The sequence below is a fragment of the Patagioenas fasciata genome, chromosome 4, assembly GCF_037038585.1.
Source record: "Patagioenas fasciata isolate bPatFas1 chromosome 4, bPatFas1.hap1, whole genome shotgun sequence".
NCBI classification, from domain to species: Eukaryota; Metazoa; Chordata; class Aves; order Columbiformes; family Columbidae; genus Patagioenas; species Patagioenas fasciata.
The window spans coordinates 12,356,640-12,372,133 of NC_092523.1; the positions used below are offsets into that span (position 1 = coordinate 12,356,640).

Consider the following 15,494-nt stretch of genomic DNA (forward strand, 5'->3'; position numbering starts at 1 on the left):
AAAAACCATGTATTTAAAACTGTTGGATTAACAAGTCATTCTGAATAAGCTTTTACGCTTGAAATACTCTACTTTGCTTTCCATTTTTCCTTTTATCTGCTTTCTTTGCTCTTCCCCTTGGAGGCAGTGAAAGTGGTCGGAGCACTCCAAGCTTATCCATGTACTCAGACAGCAAATCTTCACCTTCTGTCTATCAGCAGGCTCCTAGGCATTTCCATATTCCAGGTAGGCATTCGCTGCTTAGCTTTTGATCTTCAATTGCTGGCATCTGGTTATTCTCTTCTGAATATTTTTTTTTTTGCAATGATTTGTGAACTTCAAACTGCAAGAGAAAATATGTTTGATGTGTGAAAATCTGTTGACTCAGAAATAAAGGAGTAAGACAGCTCTGTGCTTATGCACACTTAAAAAATTGTATTAGAGGCAGCACATGGTGACAAATGTTAAGCTTGCAAAAATGCAATTATTTCTAGTGCCACAGCTGCAGGGGGTTTTGGTTTTGTTTCTTTCCTTATCCATTTACTTTCTGAATTAGAGAGTCATATTAACATAGACTTCAAAAATAGCTGAAGGACTCTAGCGCACCTGGAAACTCACTGTAGCTGTGTCTTTGCATATGTGCTATACTGTTTAAGTTCATGTTTATTTTACAAACACATTAAACTTATGTCCACACTGTTTAGCTGGAATAGATTATTTATGTTTAGCTTCTGGGCTTAACGTTTTTATGAACAAACCATAATTGGGAATTACTTAGGTCCATAGTAGTGAGTAAATCTGATGTCTGTACAACATGAACTGTGGCTCTGGGGCTTTCAAAAAATTCCTGGAAGGGCAGGTCAGCTATACAATTCAAAATATAGACAAACTATAGAATTCCCTGTGAGAATATTGGGCATTTCCAGTATAAACATCTATATCTAAACATGTGCACTTTCTTCATAATTAATGGGAAAATCCCTTTTCAAGTGTGACTATTAGTCTGTTGTACATTTATGTTAATTTTATTTTAAGTAGTGACAAGTGTAGCCAATTTCTCTTTGATGTCTCTGGAATATACATTGGTAGTGCAGATATAAGCACCTACATTTCAGCAAATGGATGCCACTCGAGACGTCATAAAGCATTTTGAGGACTTAGCGGGGAATATGCTGCATAGGTAGGTATAGCCCGTGTTTTAAATAAGTAAAGATGATGGGTAAGGCTTTATTCTCTTGAAATAGCCAGCGAATGAGAAAACAGTGAATAATGAAAGCATAGTCTTTGCTCAAGTGTTTGCATTTTAGTGTTGATGAGAGGAGACAAGAGCAGCATGGTCTGAACTGCTTACTTACTCTTTTATTCTTTCCTTTATCTTCCTTCTTCCTCAGACACTGGTGTAAAAGATAACATCTATAGGAAACCTCCTATCTACAAACAGCATGGTACAGTCTGCTTTTCTCTCTAGCAGTTTCCTGTGTGTCTGTATGTATAGTGACTTCCAAACTGGTTTGCTGTAGTCTGTGCATTACATTATGTCCTTATAATCTCAAACAGAAAAGGAAAAAAACAAACAAACAAACATGAAAATTAAATAATATTTTGTATAATATGCTGCCCAAGGATTCAGGAAGTTCTCTAAAACTGGGATAACGATATTTTGATTTGCCTTGGAAATTCAGAGCTGATACTGACTTCAAAGCAGTTTTCTTATTTATGGAATGATATAGAACATGTAAATGTTGAAGGTTGCTTTCCTGTTTTCAGACCATGCCTTGGGATATATAGTTTTTGTAAATAATTCTGGCTTCTGCATTGTTGGGAAAAAATGTTCATTGGTAAGAGATGTATATGAAATACCTGCTTTTCATGTTCACATTCTTCAATCTGTAAAATATTAAGGACAAATGTAGTCACACTGTGGCAATTAGGAACAAATTCAGTAGCTGATAACATCAGAAAGATACAATTGGAAAACCTTTGGTAGGCCCAGCAATGAGATTGTTGTCTGAGTTTCTGAACAACAGAAAGAAATACGTGATGTTTTATGCCACGGCGATTCTGACATAAGACCCTAGTCAATATGGAAAATAGAAATATAACGTCTGCATTCTGCTATTATTATTTTTGCTGTATATTTCACTAATTAACATCAATACAATTTCCATGTGGGTGTCAGTGCCTACTGTGTTCTCAGTGATGTTTGACAATGACCTTGATTCATGGTACAAGATTAGCAATAGAAAATTCATTTACTAAACTGAATTCCGCTCTTAGTATTTGTAAACATATATATAGGGATTCTGCTGCAATAAGGATGCCTGAAAAGTGCAGAAATACATTTCTGCTTTAAAGAGTCATGAGTGGTATACTCCAGTACTCAGAAGCAAAGGACAAAAATAAAAATAAAATATGTGATATACATCTGCCCCACACCAAAACCTTTAATCATGATTGTACCCCTGCTTGGGAACAAGTGAGAGAATAAAATAAACATGAGAGATGGAGAAAAGAAGGCTGACGGGAGACCTTATTGCTCTCTACAATTACCTGAAAGGAGGGTGTAGTGTGGGGGCTGTTGGTCTCTTCTCCCAAGTAGCAAGTGACAGGACAAGAGGAAATGGCCTCAAGTTGCATCTGGGAAGGTTCAGATTGGATATTAGGAAACATTTATTCACTGAAAAGTTCACCAAGCATTGGAACAGGCTACCCAGGGAAGTGGTGGAGTCACCATCCCTGGAGGGGTTTAAAAGATGTGTGATGAGGCTCTTGGGGACATGGTTTAGTGCTAGAATTAGGTTATGCTTGGACTCAATGATCTTGAGGGTCTCTTCCAACCAAAATGATTCTATGTTCATCACACTGTGAGCTAAGGCACTTGGTGGATGAAAGTACATATCTTCAGGGATACAGGTGGGAGGACAAAGCTCTGCCACTATTTGCATGAAGTTTGGTTCTGATACAGTGATAGAATAAAAAAAATTGTCAGCTGATGTCTCCCAGCTGAGCAAGTCAGCCTGTGCACGTGCCCTGTAACTGGTACTTCATGCTGAAGTAACTGCACATTCCGATCATCCAGATTTTGACAACCTCTATGCTTTTTCTGGGTATGGTTTTGAGCAAAGTCAGACTTGGTTACATTTTAGTGCACTTCAGATGTTGGTTTTTGACAGACACTTTCTGCTCATCTTGGACAAACCAATGTTATGTCTTAGGCAAAAAGATAGTATCTGTTTACTTTAGTGCTTGATGTAGTGTAATCTGCCAACTTTATAGTCTTCCCAAGCTCTCTAATTCCTCCTTGTCTTTAGATATACAAATCATTTGAGGCAACTATTCTACTGATAAAGGAAAAAGTTGAATACTATAGTGAGATTTGAAAGATCATGAACAAATGCAAAGTTCCAGTCATCTAGTGTAAATTACCATAACTTCACTGATTTTTCAGAAGCCATGTCCTCCATGGCTCCAATGTCCTATATCCTGGTTGTGTCATTTAATTTTATAGATTTTTTTGTTTGCAAAGAGGATTCTAAGCAACAGCTTTTTTTCTTCCAGAACAGGCATTTTTATGTCAGTTTTCCATTCATCAGATATGCAGTCAAAGTCTGAATTATGTCAAGTTTGCTCTACTGTGTGTTCCTCATAATTACTGGAGAGAGCAGAGAATTTAATTATCAAGTCAGCAATCTCTATAGGTTAGCAAGAATACATGTTTTTAAAATTTCTTGTATAGATTATAGGTGTTCTGAAAGGTTGAGTTGAAAATATGTGCTCAGTGTTTTTCTACTGAAGAACAAAGCATAATTTACTCTAACAAAAAAAAAAAAAAAAAATCCTTCCAATGAAAAATAAATAAAAATTTACCTTTATTCTGGAAGAGCTCCCAGTTGAAGCATGAACACACAAGCAACTGATGCTTCGGCTTCTCAAACTGACAGGACACTGAACTGATAAATGCTGAAAAGGAGCCAGGAACATTCCTTCATTAAAGAGACCAAGTTTGAACAAACAAGCACAAAAATGTTCTTTAAAACAAAAACTGCAAGCAGCTCTTCTGAAACATTTGACTTTAAAAGGTTTCAGTTACAGCAGTGCCTGACAGCTTTGCTGTAGCTACGGCTTCTGCGTTTCTATTATAAACAGTCAACTTCAGAATGAAAAAAAGGTGCTGGAAGAACGAGACACACAAGAGATCTGGCTGAGAGACGAGGTCAGAAAGTGTGGAGTGTGGGAGCCTGCGTGGTCGTTCTTGTATGTGTGTTCCGGTTTCAGAGATATTTGAACATCATTCAAAGTTTAAAAAAACTTGAAGAAGTTTGCTCCTCAGCAATATTAGCACTGATCCATGTGAAACAAGCTGTTCACACTCGGTTTCAAAGGAGAACCAAACATCCCTTGCAGCAGTGAAGCTAATGCTCAGTATTGGTGATTTTCAGGCTACTTGGATTTATCTGCCAACACTGTGTTGTATAAAGGACTCTGAGGAACTTGGGAGGGACAGGTCTTCATGGCCCACATCAGTTTTGGTTGTACTCCTCTAGATCTCTGTATAAAATTTTGATGTTGCAGTTTGAAGTCAGATGCTCTCAAGATCCCAGGGAACATCTGAAGTCTCTGAATAATGGTTTGGATTAAATTTTTCTTTTAAAACGTCAATGTCCTGAAAAAAAAAACAAACCAAACTATTTCCAAAAAGGTGCCAGATTCTCTATATGGATTTCTGATGTAGTGAGAGCAAGATTCATACCTGTAACCTGGAACAACTTGTTGACTGGTGATTTAGGGTATGCTCCCAGAACACCAGTGAACCATGTTTAAGTCCTTCTTGGAATGCAGGGACTTTATTCTTCATCTGTCATATATGGATATTTGTATTTCTTTCTCGGAGAAGCAGGTTACCACCTTGGGAAAATGCCCTGGTCAGGATCCTATTAGCTAACTGTGACAACTTCAAGTTTTTTCATAATGCTGTTTTAACTTATGACCCAGATTTGTTTTGCCACATTAAATTGAGAGGAAAAAACCCAACCAACCAAACAAAAACTCTACAATTACAGATTTTCACCTCTAACCCATAGGTTTTTTCCTTACTGCAATTTGTCAGTTTTTAAGTATTACCTCCTCAACAAAACCTGTTAAGGTCAGGATGTAAGCTGTGTAATGGCACCAGAAAATAAAACTGAATGACACTGAAATGCTACTGCTGGTGGCCTTTTGTCCATGTTGTTTAGATGGAGGGCGGATCCTCTGCAAACGCGCTGGCTGGGGAAGCACAGAGGGCAGAGTTGTTCCCAACTTGCAGGGAGTGTTACAGCACTTCTAATGGGGCAACTTGATCTTTTCCTCGCCTCTGTCCCTGAGAGTCTAATCTGAGCCTTAACTTTTGTATTATCATACTGTTTTTATTATTAATGAATGTTTTCTGTCTGCATTGTGTTGCATGGGGCACTTGCGTTAGTCTTGTGCTCAGGCATTGCAAACAACCCCCGTTGTTAGGATGACTTGTCATGGCCCTAAAATTATGCTAGATCATTGCATTACTCCAGTTTTGTACCGTTAAACTCTCCCCAGAACAACACAGAGTGATATTACACAAAGGCAAGTAGGACTCAAATTTTGGGAAGCTATCTGTAATGGTGTGAAGTTTTGGACAAAATCGTTCTGTAAAATTCTGAGGTAAAATTCAATGTCTGGAACAATACTCTAGGACATAAAAGACAAGATAAAGCACTTTTGATGGTTGAGAATCATCTAATGAATAGCTTTTAGGGTTTTGGAGTTTTTCTTCTCAACGTGTTGGAAAGTTACAAAAGAATAAAGCAACAGTAAAATATCAGCCTTTTTTTCTCTTAAAAGACTCTTAAGAAGGTAATGTAGTCAGAAAAGTGGTTGGTCACAGAATTGTGAATTTTTGAGTCTGACACAGCCTCTCTTGCAGATTTCATGAAGAGATAAAATTGCCCATCCTTTAGGGGAACGCAGGAGGCCCAGGTGTGCAGGCCATAACATGTAATCATATGTACTTTCATGATCATGATAACGCAGAAGAATGGAGAAATTACTGCACTGTGTGTAGTGACCATATAAATCTGTCCCTAAGTTATGGTTATGATGTAGGTTCTTTCCCTCCATTCATTTCCCATAAATAGTTTCTTCCTAAAAAGATAGGTTCAAAATCCAGCAGGAGTAGATTGTCTAAATCCACTGTATGCCTGAAGAATGAGAATTATTGTAATAATTTCAGAATGATTTTAAGTAATCTGTGAAACCATAGCTCTACAGATCAAATTTTATGCCCAGCTCTATTTTTGTATTGTCTTTGTTTTGTTGTTTGTTTGGTTTTGTTTGTTTTCTTTGCTTTTATTATTAGATTGTTTGTGTTTTTTTCTCTTAAAAATATTTGGAACATAACCACCGTGAAAACAGAAGACAAAAAAGTTGTAATCTGTTCTAATTTTTAAAATTAACTTAATCTTCCAGCAGCAAGAAGATCAGAAGGAGAGGATGGAAGCTTGGATCAGGACAGTAAAAAGGTAATGATCAGAAAGGACAAAAGGGAGTAGTTTATTCATCTTTCTTGAAGCAGCTGTTTTTTAAAGCATGTTCATACCTAAAGATATGCTTTCATATAATTGAAATAATCAATACTACTCTCATGTCTTTCCAAGAAGATACAGAAAAGCTTAACCCAGAGAGTTTAGAATGTATATTCTTCAGTAAAAAAAGAAATAGGGATATTAAGAGGAATAAGCTTTTCACTCAGTCTCAATATATACACTGGTGATTCAGCTAAGCCTGTGGACTTTTACTTAGGGTGCATATTAACATACAAGAAAAACATTCACGGAAGATCAATTATAAGAAAATAACAGTGCCGAGTCTAAAGTGTAGTGCAGTGATCGGCATAAAAAACAGAGAAACTGTCCTAAGCCCAGCTGAAAGTTAAAAGTTTTTGGTAGCTGTGGCATCTAATGGAGTCCCATGATATAGTCAAGTTTTAGCATTTGATAAATGATGGTACAAATTGCAATGAGTATAAATATACAATCGATTCACAAGACTTCCCAGACAAGTGAAGCAGGAAAGCTACATTCAGATATTAAATCCTGAATACTATAATGGGCTTTTACTCTCTCCAGCTAAAGACCAGTTGGCTTATTCTGAAAGGCGATATGGACACCAGAACTAATTCCCCTGATTCAGAGACCCGGTCCTTGTCTCTTACTGCCGGAACTGACAGAGAAATCTTCCCGAGGGCGCAGGAGGGCACGACTGCCGGCTACTCCCGTGAGTACTCACGCATGTGTTTGGTAGACCGGATGGCAGTAACGGGCAGATGGTTGATTAGTACTAATTACTACTTGATACATGCTATGTATTTTGAATATTAGTAGAGTCATTTCTCTTGTATCATGATAAAGCATGAAGATCACTTTCCTTCATAGATAAAGTTAGAGTAAGCATTTTTTAATATTTCTCACAATTACAAGTTCACAGAAACTTTCCATATATATATAAACCATTAAGTAACCAGGTGGAATAATGGGATAATTTTGTTGCTAGATACTGGTCTGAAGACCATATATCCGTGTTTGCTGTCAGTACCAAAAGCCTGTTGTACGCATTTCTTGCTCCACATTTCAGCAAGTCAGGCAGTGAAGGAAACGATCATGACAATTGAGTCTGAATTCTACTTTTAATCTATTTTTTGTCATTTATGTAATCTAAATTAATTTTAACAGATAACTGGGCCACTCCTCTCCCTGTCTCCTTCACTTTACACCATATAACAGTAGCAGGTCATCTGGGGTAAACAAGTTGGGGAAGCAGTTTTCCGAAAGAATGCATCCAATGCGAGGCATGTCTGGCAGCAGGGTTTGGATGTCACTCTTGTGGGCACTTTGGTAATATGATAGCGGACTCCATCAACTTATATTAAGGAAATTATGGCTTAGCTGTGCAAGGAAGAGGAAAAACAGATGCTACAAAGTCTGTCACAAGGCTGTAGCAAGATAGAGAAGTTATTTTGGATCATCAGTCTTTCTGGTCTAACCTGAAGGGATTTGGTTCCTTAGTCCCCACCAGACATTGCATACATGTGCATGAGGTGTATTGTAGGATTCCTTGCGCAGGAGCAACCAAGTCTGGCCACCTCACAAACTTCAGGTTTAAGTCTTTACCCAGAAATGAACACCTAAATTTTTCATTGTACTGCACACATCAAGCATGTTTGGAAGCTTCCTGGAGCTGATGTGATGCTTTTCTACATATGTATTGAGAGAGTAGTGCTTTTGTGCGAATTTTAAGTTGGGGTAAGTATGTAGCACACCAAGAACAGTGTTATACAGGAACAACATATGGTGTAAGTTTTTTTATGAGAATATTGCAACACCTGTCACTCTTTTATACCAACCAGCATTTATTTTATGGATTTTTTTATTATCTTAGGAACGTGGAGCTATTAAAACTAGAAATATCCTAAGTAATTCCTTCTCGACTCAGTATTTCCATATTTAGTTCTAAGTATTTGTATAGTCTGTCACATGCCCTGTTGGCCATGGCAGAGTAGTTTCTCTGCCTCCTGCACTTATGGTTGAGAACTCTGACATTCAACCCTATCCTTGTGGCATAGTCAGCGAGTATCAGAGAAAATAAACTTTTCAGCTGTAGGTTTGGCACCAAGTGGTTACATGCAGAGTGAAGGGGCTAGCAGGCATCAGACTGTGAACCTCTGGTGATGTGTCCAAACATACGGTGCAAACAGCCCTGCATTCATCTGTCCAGCTTCTGTGCAAACCATGAAAGGGTTACTCTGCTCAAGAAGATATTTAGCCACTTTACATTAGCTATATACCTAGAAGAATACATCTAACAGCAAAGCACAACAATATGAGGCTAGTGTACTTAGCAAGCATCTAGAGTGGAACTTACATCTCCTTACATCCTCATGTATTAATGTGTCTTGTTTCTGTACACATAGATGTTTAATAGTTAATCTTTTACCATAATTCATAATTTTAAGTGTCACATATTCTGGAAAGCAGGCATCTCATGAGGTCTGTAATCCTTGCTGCTCACATGTCCCTAATGTGCTGAATAACAGCCTCAGAATATCCAGGTTAGAGTGAATGTCATACTGGAAAAAGCAGGAGCTGTATTCACGCAGAGACTGGCTGATGTTCAGATAGTGCCTAATTAGAGATAAAGATTGCTTTATCTTTGCCAGTTACTCCAGAAAATTTCCTGGAATGGTACAACTGCAGTTGTATGTGATAATGAGCAGTATTTTAGTGTTGCATTTTTAATTTATATTTAAAAAAAAAAAAAAAAAAAGGTTTAATTTTGCAACTAAATTCATGGGAAGTGGAAGCTAAGTGAAATACAGTTCTCACTGGAGTCAGTGGCTCTTTTCTTGCTAGCTTTTTTGGGCTGTTTCAGCTTTTATTCGCCTCTTCAAGCTTTTCCAGCTGGCCACACGATGTCACTTGTGCCTGCAGATGTGGCTCAGTCCTGGCAGCCTGGAAGGCAGCTTCTCAGCTGATAGGTGCTAAAGTCAATTGTGTTTGTTTTCAAACTGTAGTCTTTACCTTGGTGCATTTTTCCCTGGTAACTGAGTAATACTATTTGGTGATAGAACAAAACCATCCCACCCATCTTCTCTGTAGCCAAGAGGTGAAGAAAGTGAACTTTGCACTGATGTTTTAACATTGGCATCTTTTTCCAGGCAGGACTAGAGATGATGACAATTTTGTTGCAGATATATTCACTCTGTCTCAAAGGTGTTATACTCTTTGCCCTCTGGTGCTGTTACCATTGAGATAACAAGCAATGATGAGTTTCCAGTTTCCAAACTGAAATAGGTAAGGGATCCATCTAATACAGTGTTCATCATTATGTCTCTGTGTCAGACATGGAAACCCTCTGAAGAACTGAAAACAAAAGTTATGCCTGTAGTTTATAGCACTCCTTAGATGGTGGTTGACTATAGTTCTGAAACACCTCTTGCTTTTATAGATCATCTACATTTTGCTAGCTTAAATAAGTCAAGCTCATCATTCTTTCCTGCAATGAGCTTTCATTGCCCCAGTTATTCTGTAGATCACTGGTCTGGTGGAGTTAATTTAAAGCCGTTGAATACAAAAGATATCTCCAAGATCTCCTGTCACTGCCTGAAAATACTACAATTATTCCTATATCTTGCATGTATCAGGACAGACATTTCCAACTTTTGGTTATTTTTACACTTATATTAGCAGCTAAAGGTCATAATTGAGCTGTGTATCTAAGCCTATCTTCTTCTCTGTCATTTACAAATTATAAGCTCTCAGTTTAAATAGTAGAAATTTGGGGTATTTCTTAGTCTCCAAGTACGTGACTTTTCCCATGAATTATTAAATATGCCATTTATATTACTCAAATGTTCAAGGTTATCCCAGTTCTTTATGATCTCGTGATCCTCTTCTACATTGGTAGTGCTTTATAATTAGCCCATTATTATTTTTAGTGTCCAGATTAGGCAGTTCCAATTCAACACTGGTCCATGTTGACACTTTTCTGTATCAGCTCTGCTCAGTTCTTACTACCCATTACTTACATTTCAATATTTTCTTTCTGACCCTATAATTCCTCTGATAAATTCCATCTTCTTCAAATTTTCATTTAATTTAATGTGCAGCCAAATACCAAACACTTCAATGATATCACATTAGATGAGATCAAATAAAATTTATGTTGTGCAGAAGTTATTGCTCTTAACAAAACAAGCTAGCAAGCAGGTCTGGCACTGTGTCTTTAACTTCTGTCAAACTGATTAAAATCTATGTGAATGTAATTGATTTTCTGTTTACTTTGATGATTTTGTTCAATCTTTCCTTAATTTTTCTGCTGGAAGCAAACTGATAGTTCCTCATCTTTTCCCACTCTTAAGTATAAAAACTGTAGTTGCTGTTCCCCAATGGTAAGAGGTACTCGACTTGCAATTTGATGTGACCTTATCGCTCCTGTTTAAGTACATTCAGTGCTTTGAATTATGACTGTGACTCATTGGTATACCCTTATTCCATTTGGTTTCCCTGCTTGCTCAGTACTCTACTTTTTGTTCATAAAAACAGAGGTGAAATACTCTTTCAGTATTGGAGCCCTGCCTACGTTACCTTTCACCCCTGCTGTGTACTGACATACTGTAACAACCCATGATCCCGTTTCTTCTTTCCTTGTTCTCTTTTTATTTGGATAGCTGGAGAACCTTTTGCTATTTGTTTTAATATCATTTTCAGTATTTAACTCAGCTTGACTTCTGGCAGTTCTCACTTTATCTCAGCACATTGTGAACTCTTCGCTGATCCATCTTTTGTTTTTTCTTTCTGTATGCTTATTCCTAATCATCTCCTTAGGGTATTTATTAATCCAGTGGGGTCTGGATTCCCTTCCTGCATTCCCCTTTGGACACAGATTGCTAACATTTTTGACAGAAAGAAATATTGTACATTCAGTTCTCTATCTTAAAACATTCTTGAGTGTTGATACTCTCATGGATTTACTTTATCCACTGTCATATCTTCATTTACGTTTTTTTTTTTTTCCACTTGAAGCAGTAGAAGTTTTAAAGAAAGCAAAATAATTTTTGATTTTTTTTAAAGTTGTATGATACCAGCCCTTCTTTTTTTAAGAAACAAAACCAAAACCAGACCACATATACCTTGATCAGAAGTGATGTAACTCTCAGATGATGGTACCTTTAATCCCATTTTCTAGTAATGGTTTAACACCAGGTTGGAGGGCAAGCTCTCAAATCTGCTTTGCATCACATAGCTGCATAAGGCTTCTGTAACATGAGTCCCACAACTCTCTGTATGTCACATCTGGTAAGGTGAGTACATCCTGGCATGCTGTTATTTATAGACATTGTTACACATGTTCATTTACATTAAATACAGAGAAAAGGTGAGCACTGCTCAGTTATATTTCATCTGGTTAATAGAATGTACATATTGATCTTGTAATTGCTGTTTCTGGTGGTTTCCTTGAATTCTGTGGTTTAGTAGCCTGTAAATGATTTATAAAAATAATATAGCTGTATGTTATGTCTCTCATAGGATTTCCATATTCTAAATCTGCTTCTCTACCTGGCTATGGAAAGAATGGCTTACATCAGGTAGGTATACATTTGTATGCATTCTCCAGGCAATAGTGTTTCATAAATAGGCAGCTTAGTATTTAGTTGAAAATCTACTCATTAATAACACTTCAAAGGTGTTTTGACTGCCAGCCCAGTCTGACAGATTCATACCCTATGCAGGTTACAGTTTGTCTGTCTGCAAGAATAAGACAGACTGAGGCTTCTCCTTTTAATTGTGTGTCTCATGAGCATTAGGAGTCTTAATTCTCCTCCCAAAACAAATGAAGGTCCAAAATGTACAGGCTGCACATATTAATAGATCACAGTATAGCTTGAATTAATGATAAGAGAGGGTTAGGCTTATAATTAGGCAAAGGTGGAACAGCCCTCATCCATTGCATTTCTTGAACCATCTGTTCTATTTTTTCCTAGTGTGTATGTAGATATGTATAAATGTATATATTTTTATGTGTATAAATATGTGTATATATGTATAAGCGTATATACACACACAGTCGTCATACTTCTAAGGCAGGGAGCAACACAAAGAGAATGGCAGGCAGCAATCTAGAAAGCAAAGGGCACAACAAAATTATTATCAGAACAGCCTAGGGGTTCTTCTTCTAATCCTTTATTATATTTCGTGTATTCCTCAGGAAAAAGGTATCTTTGACGCTGTGGTGTCTTTCTTGCTGGCATCCAGCACTATGGGTTCTCAGCTACAAACGGAGGATGATTAATAGTGATAAGTTGGCAATACATAGATGCATGGGCACTTAGATTTTGAAGATTGATTAGTGTCTAAATTACATGGACAGGACCTCATTCAAATTCCCTGCTTTCTCCAAAGGAAGATGTGAAAGCTGCAAATGTACATGAGCATGATTAAACTTTCCTGGTGATAAGAGTCAAAATACAGGTCATTGGAAGGAGTTAAAAGAAAACAACTTTCAGCAAGTAGCTAAACTGATTTTTCAGCAGCTATCAAAATGTCCATCCTTTTGAGATAATATTACGAGAGTAATTGAACCTGCATTGCTTCAATACCTGACTGCAGTGGCACTGCAACTTGATCAAAAGAGATCTGGGAATTTGAAAGGGTGTAGATCATCCTTCCCATACTTAGGAGTCAACAGCTTTTTTTCTGCCATTTCAGAATAACTGTTACCAGTCACCCGAACTGAGTGAGGGACTGATTTGTGCCCAGCCACTGCACTGGTGAGGGACCGAAGCCATCAGAAGGCTTCAGAGAGATGAGGCCAAAGCAAACTCCATCAGCCCTGGAGCTTGCTGTGCTTGCAGACTGCAATGTGATATGAGCACAGCAGATGGCAGCATTTGTCCCATCTAAAGGGTCCAACCTCACAGGGATGACTGTAGGAAAACTGAAAAGGTTGCTCATGGTCAAATCCTTGAGGCCAAAATTCTTCTCAGAATGAATGTCCTCTGTTTGGATTGCAGGTTCATACCGACTTCTGTGGTTTCTTAGTTTTAATCAGCCATCCTAGTGCTGCATAACAAAATAAACCAAAACCAAATAGAGAGCTTTGGAGGTTATTGTAAGTGTAGCTATACACACCATTCATACCCTAAACAAGCAAAAATGAGACTCAGGGATAAAAATCATATAACAGGGCTTTTCTGATCTCCTGTAATATTTCTCATTGTAGAATTTGCCAGCAAAGAAAAAAGACTGAGTCAAACAAAGCTATGGCACATACACACAGTTCTCCCTGATCTTAGTGGTTTCAGCAGTGTGAAGTAGAAAGCAGAACGAGGCAAGTTTCAGTGCAGCATAAGTGATCTGGTCTGCTGTAACAACTGCAGTAAAATGTCTGCATCACAGAAAAAGGTAATTTCAGTTAGAACTTTAGTGCCAGCTCTTCAAACAAGAGTGCTTGGTGGCTTTCTGACACTGTTATGCCTTATTGAAAGCTGCGAGGAATCAGGGCTCGAAAATACCCGGAAATCTTAGCGATGTGGTGGGTTGATATGACACTGCAATCTGGGAGCGATACCCATACTCCAGCTTTAGCTGCTCTGTGGGAGTTCACAGCGCAGGCAGCAAACTGCCCCTGCAGTGCCTCGGAGGAGCCAGGCACCCCACGCTCCATCCTCTCCTGCAGGCAGGGCTCCATCTCTGCAGCCGCAGATCGGTGAGTGTTGTGAGCACACGGGACTCCTGCCTTGAGCAAGTGGGTGAAGTCTGAATGAAACTTCCTTGCAAGAGAGAACGAGAATGATCTGTGTTTTGATTGTGTGGTACCAGCTGGGTTTCTTTTTTCTTGCAAAAAGGTCCAGAGTGGTTTTGTGGTGTATTTTGCTGCTACATTGATTCTTTCTTTCTCTTTCAGCCTGAAAATATGGGCCAATATGAAACGAACCAGGAGGCGAGCTGGGGGATGAAAGGTACGTTGCAATATCATTTCCATTCCAATTCCAGTTTTTTTCTTTTGAGGATGCCCATTAACATATGGCCATAAAGGGGTACTATTCTGAGATCTTCCCATAGTTCGCATAATAATAACTAGATAGAGACCCAGCTCAGTATCATGTGTATCACAAAGAATCTTCTTTTTATCTCACCAAACATAAAGGCCTGACCAAAGCCCTGCATCATACAATGATGCAACGATGTTGAGTCAATCCCAGTATCCTCAATACGTAGCAAGAGCCTCTGGTTCTCTTTGCTTAGCAGATGGTGGTGTCATATCAAAGAGAGGAAGAAATTTAAAATAATCACTCCTTCAAGATGTATCTAATAAAAAAATCCATTGTGCTTCTTGTTTGTGCTACAGTGTGGTTAAATGTACAGAATTCAAAAGCAGAATTTATTTGCATTCATTTTTTTTATTACAGTTTAAGTGGACTATGAACTTAACATGGAGCTTGGGTTGGAATTTTCAAAAGATCTGATCAATTTAGGAACATGCATCTACTCATGAGGAAGAGCAGGATTTTGTTTCCAAGACAATTAATCTTGTTTTAAAAAATCTTACTCTAATGCTTCACTTCGTGCCTCTGTGTTGATACACATCTTTGTCTCTATATTTGAATAGTTTAATGTACAGATTTTGAAAAGTAGACTTATCTCTGGTTTCATTTCAGACCATAAAAAGGTCTACGGAAACGTACTGGCTATCCTGATTGCATTTAATCCTCAATGTGAATAGATGACCTTGTTGTAGGCAAATAGTATATAGTCATATATGGACATAACTAGAATACTCTTGTGCTAGTTTAGATCCAGGAATCATTGTCCCTGCACTTCTAAATAATTTCTTCATTATCATTATTCCCACTATAGTCAGCCCACATGCAGGATGTTTGCATCTCAGATATTGTATTAACTCAATGGTTTTCATATGTGTTCCCAAACTGAAATGCCTGTCAT

At 37.9% G+C, this 15,494-nt stretch overlaps 1 protein-coding gene across 12 annotated transcripts in view; it reads left to right on the top strand.

Moving 5' to 3' along the window:
- ABLIM2 (actin binding LIM protein family member 2) overlaps positions 1-15,494 on the top strand; it is a 140,668-nt gene that overhangs the window by 109,920 nt on the left and 15,254 nt on the right. For 8 of the 12 annotated variants that reach the window (XM_065836834.2, XM_071808541.1, XM_071808543.1 and 5 more), the window contains 6 exons: positions 124-225; positions 1,371-1,424; positions 6,463-6,515; positions 7,122-7,269; positions 12,078-12,136; positions 14,455-14,509. In XM_065836834.2, coding sequence (XP_065692906.1) covers positions 124-225; positions 1,371-1,424; positions 6,463-6,515; positions 7,122-7,269; positions 12,078-12,136; positions 14,455-14,509 — 471 coding nt within the window. The remainder of the gene's footprint in view (positions 1-123; positions 226-1,370; positions 1,425-6,462; positions 6,516-7,121; positions 7,270-12,077; positions 12,137-14,454; positions 14,510-15,494) is intronic. The other 4 variants (XM_071808542.1, XM_071808544.1, XM_065836835.2 and 1 more) reach the window with 3 other exon arrangements.